The sequence below is a fragment of the Ahaetulla prasina genome, chromosome 2 (assembly GCF_028640845.1).
Source record: "Ahaetulla prasina isolate Xishuangbanna chromosome 2, ASM2864084v1, whole genome shotgun sequence".
NCBI classification, from domain to species: domain Eukaryota; kingdom Metazoa; phylum Chordata; class Lepidosauria; order Squamata; family Colubridae; genus Ahaetulla; species Ahaetulla prasina.
Window position 1 is genome coordinate 187904996 of NC_080540.1, and position 20564 is coordinate 187925559.

Consider the following 20564-nt stretch of genomic DNA (forward strand, 5'->3'; position numbering starts at 1 on the left):
TAATCAAATTTAAAATGTATGTTGATCAATGTTGCTTAATTTTTCTTTCAAATTTCAAATGGATCACAAATTATTATTTTGATTTATCGGTATAAGTGTGCACAAACTGATATTGTTGTGAGTTCGAAACTTATTTGTAAGACACATATAAATTATAATCAAATAACATCCTTAAAAAAATAATTTAGGGTCTGAGGATGTAGGTCCGGTAGCTGTATGATATTTATTAATGTCAATATATTTATATTCTAAATACTTGCTCCTTTGAAGATGGAGACAATAATTTTTATTGTGCAATGGTTATGCCTTATTCACTGAATTTGACAGAGAATCCATTAACAGTTATTCATTATCCTCCCTTCATATACCTTTTCCATCATTTTTCTGACCACAGAATATCTATTAAGGAGAACATTAAGGAGAGATATTGGACTAGTTGCACAGCTCTCTGAAGGTGAAGAAATAAACATATTCTACAGGATAAGCTGCATCTAGAAAAAACAGATGATATATTGTACTTGTCCTTCCTATTTTTTAAATACCACAACCATCACTTTTTCTATTTTATGGACCTTGTTTTCCTTGAACTCAGCACAAGTTGAAAGCTTGGAAGAATAAACTTCTGGTCCTGGTGACCAACTTAGATTGGATCCTTTTTTTTTCCTTCTACTTTTAAAATCCCTCTAATTTCATTTACTCTCTGTTCTCTGTTACAATTTGCATTTCCCAGATACTTCCAGAGTCAGCACATCTAAAGCAACTGCAATTATTCTCTTATCAATGAAGATTCTCAACAACTGCTGAAGACAAATTCAATGTCAGATATCACCTCTCAATACCAGTTGCAGAAAGATACAAGCAGATGGATGTTCTTGTTGAAGGCTCCCCAAACACATCAGGTGGCTGTTAGATTGGTCTTTTCTTCTAGAACTTTATTTCTCAACCCTGGCAACTTTAAGATGCACACTGGATGGGGAATTGTGAGCAGGTTCAAGGTTGCAAGGTTGTAGTATCTGTTCTTTTTTGTCTTTAAATGCAATCCACACATTTTAAAGTTACCAAGGTTGTGAAATACTGTTCTAGAGGCCAATTTTTGCCTATCCTCCCCTCATTTCAGGTGTCTATAGTGTACAATTAAGAAAGGTGGCAGCCAAAACTGTGCAAGTTCTGCCTGTGACAATGTGATACCTACAAATAGTAGGTAGAGTTTTAACCTCAGCACCATGAATGCCATTTTTTAAAATTATACCCGGCAGATATCCCTGCCTTATTCTATGCCATCAGAAGTGACTGGCAGAAATAAAAATTTCTACATGGAACTAAATCACATGATACGTTTTGCTAATCTGATAGAAGCAGGGAGGTGATGGTTACAACAAATCCAGTTCTTCAGGACTGCAATGAAAGCCCTGCCTATGCCCTTCCAAATTATTCTTTTTCTGGAGCAACTTGCCTGGAAGTGGATACACTCAAAGGTTCCTGGTGCTTCCACGTCCTTCTCTGCTAAGGTGTGGTTCTGATTCTTCAACTCCAAGGTAACCAGCAGATAGTTAGTCTCTTCGAGGGAGCGTAATAATATGCAGAACTTTTCTACATTGGGATGATCAATTATGGCTGGGAAAACCACCAGGTAATGACTGGAAGGTAAGAGAAAGGGTTTAGCCTGGAGGTATTTCAGACTTGGTAAGTTCAAGAATGTAACATTTCCAGCCAACTTAAATTAGTTTATATCCTTTTCTCCTTATTTTCTCACTAATCCTTACATTAAAATATTTGTCTGTGGAAAAACTCAATTTCCCACATTAGTACAAATCTGACTATCAAGCATAGTGATACACTTGTCAGCTGGTCCTGCTTGTCAGAAAGCAAGTGCAATTGCATCGATGCCCACAAAAACCCATAGTGTTTCTTCTCCTATTTTGGTCAACTTAATTTATCAGCACTGTTCTTTCAGAAATAATCTGACACTTTTAAAGAGTGGCAAATTTGAGTAATCTAAATCTGCACTTTCTCTCTCTTTCCTTGCATGCAGAAATTATGATCTCTTCCAGGGTAGTGCAAATCCAGTCCCTGTCTGCATTTCCAGTCTCCACTCCAGAAATATTGTTTTCCTTCCGAAGCCATCTCAAACACTTCTGACCAGTTGGTCTATTGTGCTTCCCTTAAGTCTTGCAGAAGACTCAGCTGCTGTTTTTATCTTATAGACAAACCTGTGGGATAGGTAAGGACATTCTGGAAATGAATATTAAGCTGACATTAATAAGTCAAATGGAACAAAGAGTCAAATAGATGTGGCCCCAGACATTACTTAATCTGCCCTAAAATTTCACTTCCCAACTTCACTTGGGAATTCTGAACTAATATCATTCACATATATTAAAAAATTCTTGCTCTTACTAATGCATCTGCACTGATATTCCTCCATGAAATTGACTGAGCAAAGAAAGAGATTTTTTTTTGAAATCTTACGGATCTGAAATGACCAAAGCTGATTGTGACAGCAAAGCCAGAATCCAAAGTAGGATGGCTGTCTGCATGACTTGTCCTATTATAGGCAGCAGAAGTTAAATCCAATTCCAATACTGATGTCTGGTGGCAGATATTTAAATACTCTTCTAGAGACCCTGTTCCAAAGAGCATATGTACTCTGAACTGATGAATTTCACTTCCAAGGCCAGTGATCCCCATATTTATTTTTTTCCTTCTCTGTACATAGTTAAGCAATATGCATCCACAAATGAACTCCCATCATTCCCTACCAAACACTTGTCACAAGGAATGTAATGAAGCATGAACTTGAGGTATATTTCAGCAGAATCAGGAACAGGACATCAAAATAATGCAGAATGACAGAGTTGGAAGGGACCTTGGAGGTCATCTAGACCAACCCCATGCCCAAGCAGGAGACCCTATATTCTGGACAAACGACTGTCCAATCTCTTCTTAGAAACCTCCAGTTATAAGCACCCACAACCTCTGGAGACAAGGAGTTCCACTGATTAATTATTTTCACTGTCAGGAAATTTCTCCTTAGTTCTAGGTTGCTTCTCTCTTTGATTAGTTTCCATTCATTGCTTCTTGTCTTTATAGAATATGTTCTCTCCCACTTCTTTGGAACAGGCTCTCAAATATTGGAAGAAACAGGAATGAATAACAGAAATTGCTGAATGTTGACTCCACTAATTTTGCTCAAGGAATTGTGAGATTTGTAGTCCAGCCACATCTTTGCAGATGAGGTTTCCTAATGTCAATTTATTAGTAAAACTGCACACATAATATTTAAACAGCACTGTTCAGTTGCTATCCATTAATGCGCAGCTTCAAGGTTGCAATAGCTGTATCTTTTTGTCTTTATGCAAAATCTGGACTAGTCAAAACTTCAGAATAGCTTCTCCACCCTGGCAAAAAAGGTTTCTGAATTTTATTCCTGAGAGTAAATACCCAACAATCTCCTACTTGCCCCAGACTGCATGACCACTTGCAAAATACTACCGTCTTTCCCCTAAAAAGACCAGGTCTTATATTAATTTTTGCTTCAAAAGACGCTTCAGGGCTTATTTTCTGGTTAGGTCTTATTTGAGGGGAAATATGGTACTAAATGCATCCATCTGGCTGACAATCTTAACTGGGGCTTATTTTGTGGGTAAGGCTTATATTATGAGCATCCTGAAAAATCATGCTAATACTTATTTTCCGGTTGGGTCTTATTTTGGGGGAAACAGGGTAGTCCAAAGTATCTGGAGAAATTGTTTACTGTGTTATCAAGATAATGTTTGGCTTGAGATGAATAGAAAACAGCAAGGGCCAGGAGAATTCAACACAGTCACCATAGTTGACCCATCTCACAATATGTACCAACAGAGGAAAGTTTGCTCTTTTTTTTAATTGACTGAAATTCAGTTGCTATGTGTAGATCATTGTGCACATATGTTGTGCCACAGATCTAAAGTGAACTTTATACATGTTGGAAAAGTCAATTAAAACCCAGGGGAGGATACTGTGAGTCAGTGACCAGAAAACATATCAACATCAAACGGACCATCAGTAGGGAATGAATAAAAGTTTGAATTTTTAACTCTGAACTCTGAATGCTTTAGGACTAAAGTTAGAATAAAGACAAGATTTCTTTTGGAGGGAGAACAGATTATAAACATTAGGAAGCAGGGGACGGCAGAAAAAAACAAGTTTTTATAAAATGAAATAAACTTTGCAATATACCAAAATTGTAAAATACAACTCATTAATATAATCTTCATTATCAATTACTTCATTATCAATTACTTTCTGTTTCTTCAACAACATTTTGAAAAAGCACACACACACAAAAAACATCAATACAATCAATATTAAGGTCAAACATAGAAATAAATTAATAATTACAAACTTGTTATAAGGGGTGTATGTTTTGCCATCTTCCTAAAGATTGTGAAAGTGGGAACCAAAAATATCTCCCTATGAAGATCTCTCATCTAGCTTCAGGCATTAGACATCTAAAAGGTAACGGTAAAGGTTCCCCTCGCACATACGTGCTAGTCATTGCCGACTCTAGGGAGTGGTGCTCATCTCCGTTTCAAAGCCGAAAAGCCAGCGCTATCCAAAGATGTCTCCGTGGTCATGTGGCCGGCATGACTCAACGCCAAAGGCGCACGGAACGCTGTTACCTTCCCACCAAGGTGGTCCCTATTTTTTCTATTTGCATTTTTACGTGCTTTCAAAACTGCTAGGTTGCAGAAGCTGGGACAAGTAACGGGAGCTCACCCCGTTACACGGCAGCACTAGGGATTCGAACCGCTGAACTGCCGACCTTTCAATCGACAAACTCAACGTCCTAGCCCCTGAGCCACCGTGTCCCCTAGTAGACATCTATCAATCATCAATTAAAGATAGTTTATCTTAAATTATACCATTATATCAAATTTTAAGATATTTTCAACCTAATATATATTGTCATTTTGGAATAATCATATAAAGCTTCTTTAGATTAGAACTGCAGAAAAAATAATTGCTACCAACCTGCCTTCCATTGAGGACCTGTATACTGCACGAATCATGAAGAGGGTCATGAAAATATTTACAAATCCCTCACATCCTGGAATGTGGAATGTGGAACGCCAGAAAGAATGAAGCGACTTGGCCAAAGCCGAAAGGACGCTCAGCTGTGGATGTATCTGGTGGTAAAAGGAAAATCCGATGCTGTAAAGATTTTTTCTCCATAGGAACCTGGAATGTAAGATCCATGAATCAAGGCAAGCTGGATGTGGTCAAACAGGAGATGACAAGACTGAACATCAACATCTTAGGAATAAGCAAACTAAAATGAACAGGAATGGGCAAATTTAATTCAGATGAGCATCAGGTATACTATTGTGGGCAAGAATCCCTCAAAAGATATGGAGTAGCCTTCATAATCAATAAAAGAGTAGGAAAAGCAATACTGGGATACAATCCCCAAAATGACAGAATGATCTCAGTTCGAATCCAAGGCAAACCATTCAATATCACAGTAGTTCAAGTCTATCCCCAACCACTGGTGCTGAAGAGGATGAAATTGACTGGTTCTATAAAACCCTACAGCACCTGATAGAATTAACACCAAAAAATGATGTCCTTATCATCATGGAAGATTGGAATGCTAAAGTAGGAAGCCAAAAGATTACCGGAATAACAGGCAAGTTTGCCTTTGGAGTACAAAATGAAGCAGGGCACAGACTGATAGAATTGTCAAGATAATACAATGGTCATAGCAAACACTCTTTTCCAACAACCTAAGAGACAACTCTACACATGGACATCACCAGATTGTCAACACAGAAATCAGATTGACTATGTGCTCTGCAGCCAAAGATGGAGAAGCTCTATAAAGTCAGTAAAAACAAGACCAGGAGCTGACTGTGGCTCAGATCATGAGCTGCTTCTTGCAAAATTTATGCTTAAACTGAAGAAAGTTGAGAAAAACACCAGGCCACTCAGGTATGAACCAAATCATATCCTTGATGAATATACAGCAGAGGTGACAAATAGATTTAAGGAATTAGATCTGATAGACAGAGTGCCTGAAAAACTATGGACAGAGGTTTGCAACATTGTACAAGAGATAGCAACTAAAACCATTTGTCAGCCTGCCCCAGATCAGTGTTTGAGAAAATAAAAACCCAACTTCATCATGTTGAAGAATTTGGTAATTTATATCATACAAGTCTGGATGCAGTGGAAGCAAAGCTGGAACTGGAAGTAAATCAAAACCCCAGAGTCACATTCTCTCCTGAACCCTCCCCCTACTAGAGGTCATACAGTAATAGTCCAATGTCTTCTTTCTCCTCAGCCACGTGTAGTTTCACTTCCGATATTCTCCCTCTGTCAATCTTCTGAATGGAATGTGGAATCAGCAGCTGCCGTTTCATTCATGTGCCAACACAATTCAAACCTCTGGTTTTGAAAATGGCATTTCCCCTCTCCCCCACATACAATGTCAGCTGACGCTGGGAACAGTGAAAACCTCCCCCCCTTCTCCATAAAGCATGTAAGACAATCAGTAGAGCAAACTTTTAACAAGGTAATAAAATAGTCAGATAATCTAGTAGGAGAAATACAGTAAATTAAAGCGGAGGCTGACACCATTCCAAAGAAAAAGAAATGCAAGAAAGCAAAATGGCTGTCTCTGGAAGCTTTGCAAATAGCTGAGGAAAGAAGAGAAGTGAAAGGCAAGGGAGAAAGAGAAAGATACACCCAGTTAAATGCAAAATTCCAGAGAATAGCTAGAAGAGATAATAATGCATTCTTAAATGAACAGTGCAAAGAAATAGAAGAAAACAATTGAATAGGGAAAACCAGAGATCTCTTCAAGAAAATTGGAGATATGAAGGGAACGTTTCATGCAAAGATGGGCATGATAAAGGACCAGAATGGCAGGGACCTAACAGAGGCAGAAGAGATTAAGAAGAGGTGGCAAAATTACACAGAAGAACTATACAAAAATGAGCTTAACATCCCTGATAACCACAATGGGGTGGTCACTGACCTTGAGCCAGACATCCTAGAATGTGAAGTCAAACGGGCCTTAGGAAATCTGAGCAACAACAAAGCTAGTGGAGGAGAGAGTATTCCAGCTGAGCTATTCAAAATCTTAAAAGATGTTGCAGTAAAAGTGCTACACCCAATTTGCCAGCAAATTTGGAAAACTCAACAATGGCCACAGGTTTGGAAAAGGTCAGTTTAGATTCCAATTCCAAAGAAAGGCAATGCCAAAGACTGTTCAAACTATCGCACCATTGCACTCATTTCACATGCTAGTAAGGTTATGCTTAAAATCCTACAAGCTAGGCTCCAGCAGTATGTGGATCGAGAACTACCAGAAGTACAGGCAGGATTTCGTAGAGGCAGAGGAACTAGAGATCAAATTGCCAACATACGCTGGATCATGGAGAAAGCTAGGGAGTTCCAGAAAAACATCTACTTCTGCTTCATTGACTATGCTAAAGCCTTTGATTGTGTGGATCACAACAAATTGTGGCAAGTTCTTAAAGAGATGGGAGTACCAGACCATCTTATTTGTCTCTTGAGAAACCTGTATGCGGGTCAAGAAGCAACAGTGAGAACTGGACACGGAACCACTGATTGGTTCAAAATTGGGAAAGGAGTCCGGCAAGGCTGTATACTATCACCCTGTCTATTTAACTTATATGCAGAGAACATCATGAGAATGGCAGGGCTAGATGAATCGAAAATTGGAATTAAGATTGCTGGGAGAAATATCAACAACCTCAGATATGCAGATGATACCACTCTAATGGCAGAAAGTGAAGAGGAACTAAAAGCCTCTTGATACGGGTGAAGGAGGAGAGTGCAAAAGTTGGCTTGAAATTCAACATTAAGAAAATTAAAATCATGGCATCCGGCCTTCTCAATTCCTGGCATATAGATGGAGAAGAAATGGAGGTAGTGACAGATTTTATTTTCCTGGGCTCCAAGATCACCACAGATGGGGACTGCAGCCAAGACTGTTATTGCTTAACACTGTGTAAGCCGCCCTGAGTCTTCGGAGAAGGGCGGGATATAAATTCAAATTTAAAAAAAAAGAAATTAAAAGACGCTTGCTCCTGGGGAGGAAAGCTATGGCAAATCTAGACAGCATACTAAAAAGCAGAGACATCACCCTGCCAACAAAAGTGTATATGGTCAAGGCTACGGTTTTCCCAGTTGCAATGTATGGCTGTGAAGGCTGGACCATAAGAAAGGCTGAGCGCCAAAGAATTGAGGCCTTCGAACTCTGGTGCTGGAGAGGAGATCAACCCTGACTGCTCTTTAGAAGGCCAGATCCTGAAGATAAAACTATAATACTTTGGCCACCTAATGAGAAAGAAGGACTCACTGGAGAAGAGCCTAATGCTGGGAAAGGTTGAGGGCAAAAGCAGAAGGGGACGACAGGGAACGAGCTGGCTGGCTGGAGTCACTGAAGCAGTAGGCATGAGTTTAAATGGACTCCAGAGGATGGTAGAGGACAGGAAGGCCTGGAGGAACGTTGTCCATGGGGTTGCAATAGGTCGGACACGACTTCGCAACTAACAACAACAACACATCCTGGACATAAACTGTTTCAACTCCTACCCTCAAAACGACGCTATAGAGCACTGCACACCAAAACAACTAGACACAAGAACAGTTTTTTCCCGAAGGCCATCACTCTGCGAAACAAATAAAACTAGATATTCAACACTGTCAAACTATTTACGAAATCTGCACTACTATTAATCTTCTTATCGTTCCCAGCACCCATCTCTTTCCTCTTATGACTGTATGACTATAACTTTGTTGCTGGTAATCCTTATGATTTATATTGATATTGATTGTTCCTGATTGCTTATTTGTACCCTATGATTATCATTAAGTGTTGTATCATTAAGTATTAAATTTGTACCCTATGACCAGCATTAGTCTTGTAAATGTTGTACCTTGATGAAGGTATCTTTTCTTTTATGTACACTGAGAGCATATGCACCAATACAAATTCCTTGTGTGTCCAATCACACTTGGCCAATAAAAAATCCTACTCTATTCTATTCTATTCTATTCTATTCTATTCTATTCTATTCTATTCTATTCTATTCTATTCTAGATAATTTTGGGTTCAAGTTCTAGTTTTGGGTTCAAAATATATCAACTATTCCTATCATATTGTTTTGAAGGTTATGGTGCTGTATATTAATTCTGAAAACTGCATTTTGATTCTTTTTCTCACACAAAATGGATGACAGACATTAACACCAGTAACAATGGTTATATATGAATGGATAGAAATGTAAAGAGCCGGGATTTCTATTATTAGTCAACAATTGGATAATTGAGTGTTTGGCAAATAGTTAAAGGTGCAGGGTTAGGAATGGGGAGGACTCTCTTGGAACCAGAAGCTAGTTGGTGACTTTGGGCCTCAATCTCTTTGGGACTGAATCTCTGCCCTATATCAGGAAATTGAAAAAAGTGTCCTAGAGCAGCAGTTCTCAACCTGTGGGTCGCGACCCTGTTGGGGGTCGAATGACGATTTGCCAGGGGTTGCCTAAGACCATCGGAATATGGGAAGTATACTTGCGAGTCGAAGAATCGCACTCCAATGGTTGACTCCACAAGCAATCACTCCCGATCGCTAGCCTAATCTGGCTTCAGGCGTGGTAAACTTAATAGGGGAGAAGTCTCCGCTTTAATGCCTCCGTCCTCAAGGCAATCGCAAGCAGTTCAGATCTCTAGCCAATACGGCTTCAGACGCGATAAATTAAAAAAAAACAGTCTGCCGCTTTTTTCCCCCTTCTGTGGCTGCTGAGGCATGCTGAGATCGCTGCAAAAATAATTTTACAGTTGGGGTCGCCACATCGTGAGGAATTGTATTAAAGGGGTCGCAGCACTATAAAGGTTGAGAAGCACTGTCCTAGAGGGTGATGCTGGCAAACCACCTGGAAATGTTGCCTAAAATGCATAGATTTGTCCTTTTAGTTGCCAAAACTCCAGATTAATTTAGGAACAAAAAAAATATGATAATGATGAAGTTGCATTATTTTCTACGCTAAAAGATAAATATATATTCACTGCCATCCACTGGCAATAATTTTCTGTACAACTACATTTATTGATAACTCAGTTTGGACTAGGAACATTTTTAATTTCAAAAAAATTAATCCATTAAAACAATCACTAATTCCAAAAACATTACATGAAAATCCCTAATTGGGTTTCGACAATGGAAGCAATGATCCATCCCAATACTCTGAATCTAAGTAAAATGGCAAAATACAGTGAAATTCTAGATAACCAGGGGAAATCTAAAAAATAGGCAAGAATTGGAAGAACAGGGAATAAATATAGATTGGTGGCCTTATTTACAATTAAAATCAAGATATATAAAAGATAAAGATGAATACAGTATTGAAATTCTACCAAAACAATTAGACAAAATATTGACTGGTCTGGATGAAAAATTAATAACCAAAATTTATAATTATTTATTAGAATTCGACAGAGCAGAAAATATAGTAAAAGGAGCTATTATAGCCTGGGCTAGAAATATTGGGCATAATATCGAATTAGATGATTGGGAAACAATTTGGAACAAAAATTATAAACTAACCAGATCGGCAAAATACAAAGAAAATCAATATAAAATGTTTTAACGTTGGTATTTGGCACCTTCTAGATTGGCAAAAATATATCCAAATTTAAACCCCAATTGCTGGAAATGTGGACAAAAGCAAGGTACCTTCTTTCATACATGGTGGTCATGCTCCGAAACAAAAAAATATTGGATGAAAATACATAGTTGGATACAGGAATTAACAGGGTTCCAGATAGAATACACACCAGAGCTGTTTCTTCTAGGAATGATGAAAACAAAATATGAAAAAAACCCAACATATATTATATTATTTATATATTATTATATTATTTATATATTATATTATATATTATTATATTATTTATATATTATATTATATATTATTATATTATTTATATATTATATTATATATTATTATATTACATTATATATATTATTTTGTGGGATGCGGCGGCTCAGGGGCTAGGATGTTGAGCTTGTCGATCGAAAGGTCGGCAGCTCAGCGGTTTGAATCCCTAGTGCTGCCATGTAACGGGGTAAGCTCCTGTTACTTGTCCCAGCTTCTGCCAACCTAGCAGTTTCGAAAGCACATAAAAATGCAAGTAGAAAAAATAGGGACCACCTCTGGTGGGAAGGGAACAGCATTCCGTGCACCTTTGGTGTTGAGTCATGCTGGCCACATGACCATGGAGACATTTTCGGACAGCGCTGGCTCTTCGGCTTTGAAACAGAGATGAGCACCACCCCCTAGAGTCAGGAACGACTAGCACGTATGTGCGAGGGGAACCTTTACCTTTACCTTTTATATTATTTTACATATGACAACGGCGGAAGATTGGCATTTGCAGCAACGTTGGAGTAGCTCAAATACACCCTCTGAAGAGTTAATAATTAGAAAAATATTGGACTGCACCAAGATGGACAAAATGCACTTGAACTGAAAGGACAGATGGATTCAGATTTTTATATAATATGGGAGAAATGGTATAATTGGGTCAAAAATAGGAAAAAAGGGGAAATAACAGATAGTAGAATTAGTAAGAATTAGAAATTCAAATTAGAATTAGTAATATAATTTAGTAAAATTATATAGAGCATAGAAGAACACTAATGGGATATAATCATCAGTGATAAATCAGTGGTTCTCAACCTTTATAGTGCTGCATCCCTTTTAATACAATTCCCCACGATGTGGCAACCCCAACCATAAAATAATTTTCGTTCATAGGCCTAAGTAACTGTACTTTTGCTAATGTTATAAATCGTAATCATAATGTAAATATCTGATATACAGGATGTATTTTTATTGTTAGAAAGTGTACAATTGGCTCTAACCAATTGTAAAAGTCAGCCATATAATCTAACTTCAAATTTACACCTCAATCATTGTTTATCTTTCAGTATCTCTTTCGTTCTTCGTCTTTTTAATTGACCACTTGGTCCCCTGAAGGATCAAAGGTTCAAAGGGTGAGATACTTCTCAGAGGCTCTGATCACACAAATAAGTTCCCAGAGAAAAGGTGTGGGGAGACCAGGCTCTGATCACACATTTTGAGAGATGCCAGATATTTTCAGAAGAGATCTCAATAACAACAATCCAGGATGTTAGTCCATTTGGCATATTTGTGTTACAAAAGGCATAATATATATGTCAATGTTACATGAAGCAGATATTTGCAGTATGCAGTTACAAAAGACATAATATATAGATTGTTACACTTGATCGCGAATGGAAGGGGGGGTAGGTCCTTAGTTGGCTTGACAGAACTTGCTAGTTGAAAGTTCTGCTGGTTAAACATAACGTTGTCACCCTAATCAAAAAAAAACAAAAACATATTTCCGATGGTCTTAGGCGACCCCTGACAAATCGTCATTCGACCCCCAATGGGGTCGCGACCCACAGGTTGAGAACCGCTGATATAAATTGTCACAGTCATGTACAAGAGTTGAATGAAAATTGTTTAATTGTTGAAATTCAATAAAAAGGGCATTGGTTTATCTTCTGTCGATTGCAGGGACAGCAGTCATGATAGGATTGGAAATGACTCCTGTCTGATGACAACTGAGTCTGCCGGTTGAGAAGCTCCTCCTCTTCCTTCTGCTTCCCAGCTTTCAGATGAAGGAGATATGGCAGACTAGCATGCTGAGCTAAAAAGACAAGGTGAGTACGCCCGCCCCTCCCTGCCTAACTTGTAACAGATCCCCGGAGGACCAGGAATAAACAACAGGGTGGGGCTGACTGCTGTCCCTGCAATTGACAGAAGATGCGTTCAGGTAAACCAATGCCCTTTCTCTTCGATTGCTGGGACAGCAGTCAGGATGGGGACATGCCAAAGCTGCTACCCTATAGGGAGGGATGAGAAACTGAGTCCGACGGGCCCAGAACTGGAATAACTCTCTGGAGGACCCTATGACCAAAGGCAGCTTCGGCTGATGCAAATCTGTCCACCTTATAGTGTCTAGTGAATGGTGAAGGAGAAGACCATGTGGCAGCCCTGCAGACCTCCTCTAAAGATGCCTGCGTAGCCCAGGCCGCTGAGGTAGAGGCACTATGGGCCGAATGGGCTGTAATGTGGTGCAGAATGGGAAGGGCTTGAGAGGTATAGGCTGTGCCAATAGATGCCCTAAGCCATCACCCTAAAGTGGGAGAGGAAACCTTCTGACCTAATGAAATTGGTTGAAATGAAATAAAGAGACCTCTGATCTCCAAATGGGAGAAGTTTTTTTTGTTTTGTTTTGTTTTGTTTTGTTGCATTTATATCCCTTCTCTGAAGACTCAGGGCGGCTTACACTATGTTAAGCAATAGTCTTCATCCATCTGTATATTATACAAAGTCAACTTATTGCCCCCAACAATCTGGGTCCTCATTTTACCTACCTTTATAAAGGATGGAAGGCTGAGTCAACCTTGGGCCTGGTGGGACTTGAATTTGCAGTAATTGCAAGCAGCTGTGTTAATAACAGACTGTCTTAGTCCATTGAACCACCAGAGGCCCACTTGAGGTATATCTGGAGAGCTCTGCGAACATCAAGGGTATGCCAGGAGTGTTCTAGGGCATGGGATGGGTTGGGACAGAAATTGGGAAGGACCAATTCCTGAGCCCTGTGAAAGGGAGTGTTGATTTTGGGAACAAACGTGGGATCCAATCTAAGGACTACTCTGTCCGTGTGGAAAACACAAAGGTCTGGTCTAGAAGAAAGGGCTCTAACTCTGAAATCCGGTGAGCGGATGTAATCGCCACCAAAAAGACTACCTTGTACGTCAAGTATTTCAGACCCACCTCCCGTAAGGGCTCAAAGGGAGATTTGGTGAGGGCATTGAGAACCTTAGAAAGGTCCCATGAAGGATAACGGTGTAAAGTGGGAGGTTTGAGATTGGAAGCAGCCCGTAAAAATTCCCAAATGAGAGGGACCTGGGAAAGGGAACCTCTAGCCCTGCATACCCTGATGGAGGAAAGGGCGGCTACCTGCCTGCGTAAGGTATTAGGGGAGAGACCTGCATCTAACCCATCCTGGAGGAAGTCCAAAATTCGAGAGGTGGAAGCCTCTGTGGGAACCAAGTTCTTCTCAGAGCACCAAGTGTCGTGTCCCACTCCTCCGCTGACGGCCAGGTCAGGGAAATCCAAATCAGGCTTGCCTCTGCAGCTCTGCCCAAAGTCCTAGCAAAGTCCTCAGAGCAGGCAGGAGACCAGAAAGTGACTTCAGCAAGATAAGTTCGACTTTGCCTGACTCAGAGACTGCCAGAAAGCAGATCCTTTATATAGGCCATGGGGTGTGGCTCCATGACTCAGCACTCATTAAGGCCTGCCCCTCCCTTCCTTCTGTTGCCTCCGCCTATCCAGTCTTCTGATGCGAGGGTCACTCCAATCAGCAGCTGTTGGAAATAAACTTTCCTCAGGCTCACATGCTGTGGAGGAGGGGGAGAGGTCTAGCTGCTCCGTTTGCCTGGGCATGGAGCCAGGGCTGGGGCCGGGGGGTGCTCCCTCCTCTGCAGCCTTCTTGGGCATGGAGCCAGGGCTGGGGCCGGGAGATGCCCCCTCCTCAGCCTGTCTGGGCATGGAGCCAGGGCTGGGGCCGGGGGGACATTCTTCAGCGTTTGGAAGCAGATAAGCAGACCCTGGCTGCGGTGAGAGCGGGCAAGACACAACACCAAGAAGCAAACTTAGCCCAAGTAGAGTCATATATCCTGTTCATGGAAGCTCGCCTAGTTGACTGTAAAGTCTTGATGACTCGAGGCGAGATGTCTGCTTCCCTCAGGAGGCTCCTGACAACCGCCAAGCAGTTAGCTGAAGCCAGCCTGCTGACGGGTGTATCAGGGATCCTTGAGTCAAAACCACCTTGTGAGGCGGAATCCTCCAAGGAGGTTGGACTGATAGTGCTTGAAGGTCCGCAAACCAAAGCTAGCAAGGCCAATAAGGTGCTATCAAGACGATGTCCGCTTGTTCTTCTAACAGCTTCCTGACTACTCTGGTGATCAAGGCGAGGGGGGAAAGGTATACAGGAGGCCGGGAGGCCACCTGCTGCATAGAGCGTCCACGCCTTCCGCCCCTGGAGAAGGAAACCTGCTGAAAAATCTCGCTGTCTGGGCATTGGCCCGTGTGGCAAAAAGGTGGACTTGTGGGGAGCCGAACCATTCCGACAGTTCCCTGAACAAGTCCGGGTGAAGGCTCCATTCCCTTTGGTCCACTGTGGCTCGACTGAGCTTGTCTGTGTCAGGCTACCTCCGACTATAATTAGGAAAGAATTCACCTTGACTTCATTTGGAATAAAGAAAAGTACTTTTACTATTTACAGTCTTGATAGCAGCTAAGTAAAGTTGGATCTGAGACAAAATATGGCTAACATATCATATCCCCCCAATTGTCCCTCCTCCTCCAGGAGGTCAGGCTGGTCTGGGCCAATGCCAGCTCCTTCTCGGCCCCTCATGGTAATCTTCTTCCACAGGTCTCTAGTTGTCAGTCATCTTAGGAATGCAGTGTCTGTTAGAAAAGCCCGCGCTGATAACACTCAGTCGTTAATCACCCCTCCCCCACTGTTATGTCAGCCGACACTCTTAATAGGCTCCTTTCCCTTACCCTGTACGGTGGTATGATACATCTCATTTCCTTAATAGTTTTATAATACAGAAATAAACATTTCACATTCTATCTACTGATATAATCATTCAAAAGTATACGAAGATTGGAGTGGAGGCTGACAGTCTGCCTTGACATTCGCCACACCTGAGATGTGAGTTGCTTTTATCGATCTGAGGTGCCGTTCCACCCAAAGACCCAATCTCTCCGCCTCCCTCATCAAAGGATGGGAGTGGGTCCCTCCAAAGCAATTGAGGTTTTGAGGGCTTGGACTTCTTTGAAGAGTGTGATGACTCAGGAGTTCCTCTAGAAGTATGGCCTCTTTTACAAGATTGATGAGAAGCAGAGTCGGCCATTTTGAATAATAGACTAGCCGCTCCCCCACCACCCTTGATAATCCAAGGTGAAACCCACTATGAGATCAAATAAATCCTTGACTCTAGACTATACAGAGGTCAATTACAATATTTAGTCCACTGGAAGAGATATCCATTATCTGAATCTACTTGGGTCAAAAGTTGGAAAGTAAATGCGGACAATTTGATTAAACAATTTCACGACACTTTCCCTGACAAACCTAGAAAACCTCTTGGAGGGGGGAGAGGGGGGTAGAAGGGACTACTCTACACCGGCACTCTTCTTTATTAATTCTTTGTTTTCTTTCCTAGGATATAGCTTCTTTTCCAAGGGGGGATGCCTGTCAGGCCTGGAGACCATACTAGCCTTAGGGTTCCAGATGTTGCCACATTTTTCCCCTGAGGAGAAGAAGGGGGGTTGAGGGGTATGGTAACATTCTTCAAGCGGTCAAGGTCAGATGGTGTTCACTTCTGCAGGAGGAGTGGCGAGAAGATATTCAAATGAACTGGGAGAACGTGGGACCATGTGACCAGCACAGGGGTTAGGGGGGTGAGACTCTTGGGGTTTGTATAACTGGGAAAAGAATCCGGAAGTTCAGTTTTGGAATTTCACTCATCGTGTGCCAGTTTCCTTATGCTAGTAAAGAACTCTGAAAGACAATGGCTTCTGAGGTTTTTTTTATGCAGAAGAGGTTTTTCTGGAACCTTGACACATGACTACTGCCAGGTGAAGGTCCCTTGGAATTTCGACACAGAGCCACTGCAACTAGGATTGTAACAGAATTGAAGATAATCAATTAGATTAGTGAGTGATTTGCCTAGAATGATGGCTGAGTGAAGTCAATCAAAAACTGGGAATAGAATACAGCTGTCTGAGATAATGATTCCATTCAGCACTTACCAATATAGACTGGCATAGTTGAACCTAGCTGAGAAAGAAGCTAAACAAAGTTAAAAACAAGCTGAATCAACTTTATGTCAGAGTAGACTCAGAATCACATGTTGATAAATCTGATTTTAAAAAATTCAAGATCTAAAAGCAATGATCTCTGGTCAAGAAGCATAAACTGCCTAAATTACAACATACTTTAGGAAAACAGGTTAAGAAACAAGAGAAACTGGAGGACCATCTTCTTGACCAACTCTAAGCATCATTTTACAATTGCAAATTGATATGTTTTATTAGGACTAACTTGCTCCCTTGTAACCTGTCATCTGAGCTAGCAGCTCATCCTTAAACAAGACCTATCGTAGAGAAAAACAATGCTGAATAGAGGTAATCCTCGACTTACAAGCACAACTGAACCCGAAATTTCCATTGCTAAACAAGACATTTGTTAAATGAATTTTGTTCCATTTTAGGACCTTTCTTGCCACAGTTGTTAAGAGAATCACTCCAGTTGTTAAGTTAGTAATACGGCTGTTAAGTGAATATAGTTTCCCCATTGACTTTACTTGTCAGAAAGTTGTTAAAAGTGATTACATGTCCCCAGGATACTTCAACCATGACAAATATGAGCCAGTTCCAAGCACCCAAATTTTGATCATATGACCCTGGGGTGCTGCAATGATTGTGTGAGAAATGCTCATAGGTCACTTGTGGTTGTAACTTCAAATGATCACTAAATAAATGATTGTGAGTAGAGGACTATCTGTACTTCTAACTAAGAAACGTAGGACAACTTACTTTTCCTTGTGCTGGCCTGGAACAGAAATAACCTCACTCCTTTATATGCTTGCTATATTCATACAAAACTTGGCACAGCCAAATCGCGCTCTCTATATATATGCAGAGATAGAAAATAGGGAAGATGAAGAGTGGTAAAGGATGGCAAAGCAATCCTGGAGAATAATGTTGACACATTTATATATATTTCACTCAGGAACCATTCTGGCTCTGATCCCTGACTATTGGCTGTTGTGACGACAACACCAACAATGTGTGATGAACAGCAGTGGTGAGCATTGCAGTAGCTGACAAACTGTGACTAATGAACAGCTGTTCATCTAATTTCCCATTTTTTCCACTAGACAACTGGATACTGCCTTGCTTACGATTACCTGATTTTCTTTAGTTTGCCTCCTCTCCTAAGGAATAGCTCTTTCTGTCTCTGTTGTTCTTTTCCATATTCAGTCTTCAGATCACACTATAGTTACAACAACAGCCCTACTAACCTGAACCTAGGATCAGGGAATGGAACATCACTGAGTGGAAGAGAGTTAAGATATTCAGTTGTGAAATCTACCCCTGTAGCAAATAGGGTACACTGTAGATCAGGAGGTCAGGCGAACTGAAAGGGGAAGAAATGGTTCAGGTTCACAGGTTGCATTAGGATCAGGGGTGAAATGCTCCCAGTTCAGACCGGATCGGCCAATCTGATAGTGATGGTGGTGGGTGGTTCGGAGAACCAGTAGCAAAAATCTCTGCCCCCCACCCACCCATGCTCACCAAATAGCCCGGTCACCCCCTTGCCCCTTCTTTCTGGCTCGCTCGTTTTTCTCGCTCAAATGGTAGGAATAGGTTGTAAAAATGCTTTTAAAAGGTTAAAAAAAGGCTCTGATGATCACAACTGAGTCGCGCGATCGTCAAGACTCTTTTTTATCTTTTAAAAGCATTTTTTAACTAAAAAAATTTTTAATTAAAAAAAAGAGATTCCGACGATCGCGCGCCTCAGCTGTGATCGTCGGAATCTTTTTTTACTCTTTAAAAGCATTTTTTTACAACCTATTCATCCGAGCAGGTAGTAAAAAATGCTTTTAAAAGGTAAAAAAAAAGAGGCTGCAATGATCACAGTTATGACGCGCAATTGTTGGAAACTTTTCTTTAGGTCGGGGTGGGGGATCAGTTTTTGCCCCCAGCAGGCTTCCCTGAAGCCTGATAGGCCAAAAACGGGGTGTGTGGGCAAAAAACAGGAGGGTGGGGAAGGCCCATTTTTGCTCCCGGGAGGCTTCCCTGAAGCCTGCTAGGCAAAAAGCGGGGGGTGGGGGTCCGTTTTTAAGAGGGAGAGAGGGAGAGGGAGAGAGGAAAGAAGGAAGGAAGGAAGGAAGGAAGAAAGGAAGGAAGGAAGGAAGGAAAGAAAGAAAGAAAAAAGGAGAGGATGGAAGGACTACAAACCTGGCACTAGACGCAGCTTCAGAGGATAATCCAGGGCTGGAAGGGACCTGGAGGTCATCTAGTCCAACCCTGCTCCAGCAGGACATTGTTAGTGAGTTTCTGTCTTTTGGTCTCCCACTCACATGGTTACATAGACACTGTCCGGCCTGGAAACCATACTAGACTTTAGGGTTCCAGACGCTGCCACATTTATCCCTGGATGTGACCCGCCCAGTCACATGACCCCTCTCAAGCTACGCCCACCAAGCCATGCCCACAGAACCGGTAGGAAAGAAATTTAGATTTCACCACTGATTAGGATACTGTTTATCACTAAAGCCACTGAATCTGTGGCTGATCTCCTGAATCCAGAGCTCAATAGCACCTAGAAGAAAAAGAGTAATGAGATGTGAGTTAAGTGAGTCGGGATCCTGATTATAGTTGCAGCAAGAAGGGTAGCAAAGGGAAGGAAGCTGAAGAGTATTCATGGTACTTACTCTCACACCTGCTGTTCTGAATGCTCTCTCACCTGCTCATGTGATGGAAATAGCAAATCATCACACAGCTACGTGTCCGACCACTGGATGAAATAGAGCATGGCATCAACAGGCTCATAGGAACAATGCTCAACATATATACATGTTGCAGCTATCAGCCATTTTGACTTGTGAAAGGGGGCACAGGTTTGGTGGTTGTATTATGCTAGTAGGGCTAATGCCATACTTTCATCAACATGTTAGGGAATTGGGTGTCCAAACCCAAAAGAGGGGCAAGCAACAACAGCAGTAGCAGCACCTAAAAAGAATCAACTGCATATTTATACTTAGGGTGTAATTATTATGACTACCTTAAGTGTGCAGAATCTAAGAGCTGGGGCTCCTGTACTCATATCCATACACAGCAAGGATGTGCATCCCAGTTGATCTTGCACCGAAAGAAACAGCAGTGAGCACCCAGCAGCAGCAGTTCCTAGGAAGAAACAATGAGCACATGAGCAGAGAGGGTGGGAGGTACGATCAGCCCCTCCCCCAAGATCACATTTAAAGTCGATAACTCTAAATAAGTAGAGAGCCCAGGTGGCGCAATGATTAGAATGCAGTACTGCAGGCTTTCTCTGCCAACTGCCAGCAGTTTGATCCTGACCTGCTCAAGGTTGATTCAGCGTTCCATCTTTCTGAGGTCAATAAAATGAGGACCCAGATTGTTGAGGAAATATGCTGTCTCTGTAAGCCACTTAGAGAGAGCTGTAAAACTCTATGAAGTGGTATATAAGTCTCAATGCTATTGCTATTTTTGTCTACTCCGTAAGATCTGACAGAGTGGTTTTATTTCAATTCCTAATGTTAAGCTACATCATCTGGTGGCATTGTGCCCATTTGGTATGTAGTCTGCCTTGGTAATGTGATGCTATTCTCCCTGTTATAGAATAGAATGGAATAGAAT

The 20564-nt window shown here is 41.2% G+C and overlaps 1 protein-coding gene across 1 annotated transcript in view; it reads right to left on the reverse strand.

Annotated features, from left to right (window-relative positions):
* The window catches only part of A2ML1 (alpha-2-macroglobulin like 1), a 166173-nt gene extending 163485 nt beyond the window's left edge, over positions 1-2688 (reverse strand). Inside the window, exons 1-2 of the mRNA XM_058168000.1 lie at positions 2470-2688; positions 1454-1663 (exon numbers count right to left, since the gene is read on the reverse strand). Coding sequence (XP_058023983.1) covers positions 1454-1663; positions 2470-2688 — 429 coding nt within the window. The remainder of the gene's footprint in view (positions 1-1453; positions 1664-2469) is intronic.
* Positions 2689-20564: the final 17876 nt, after the last annotated feature.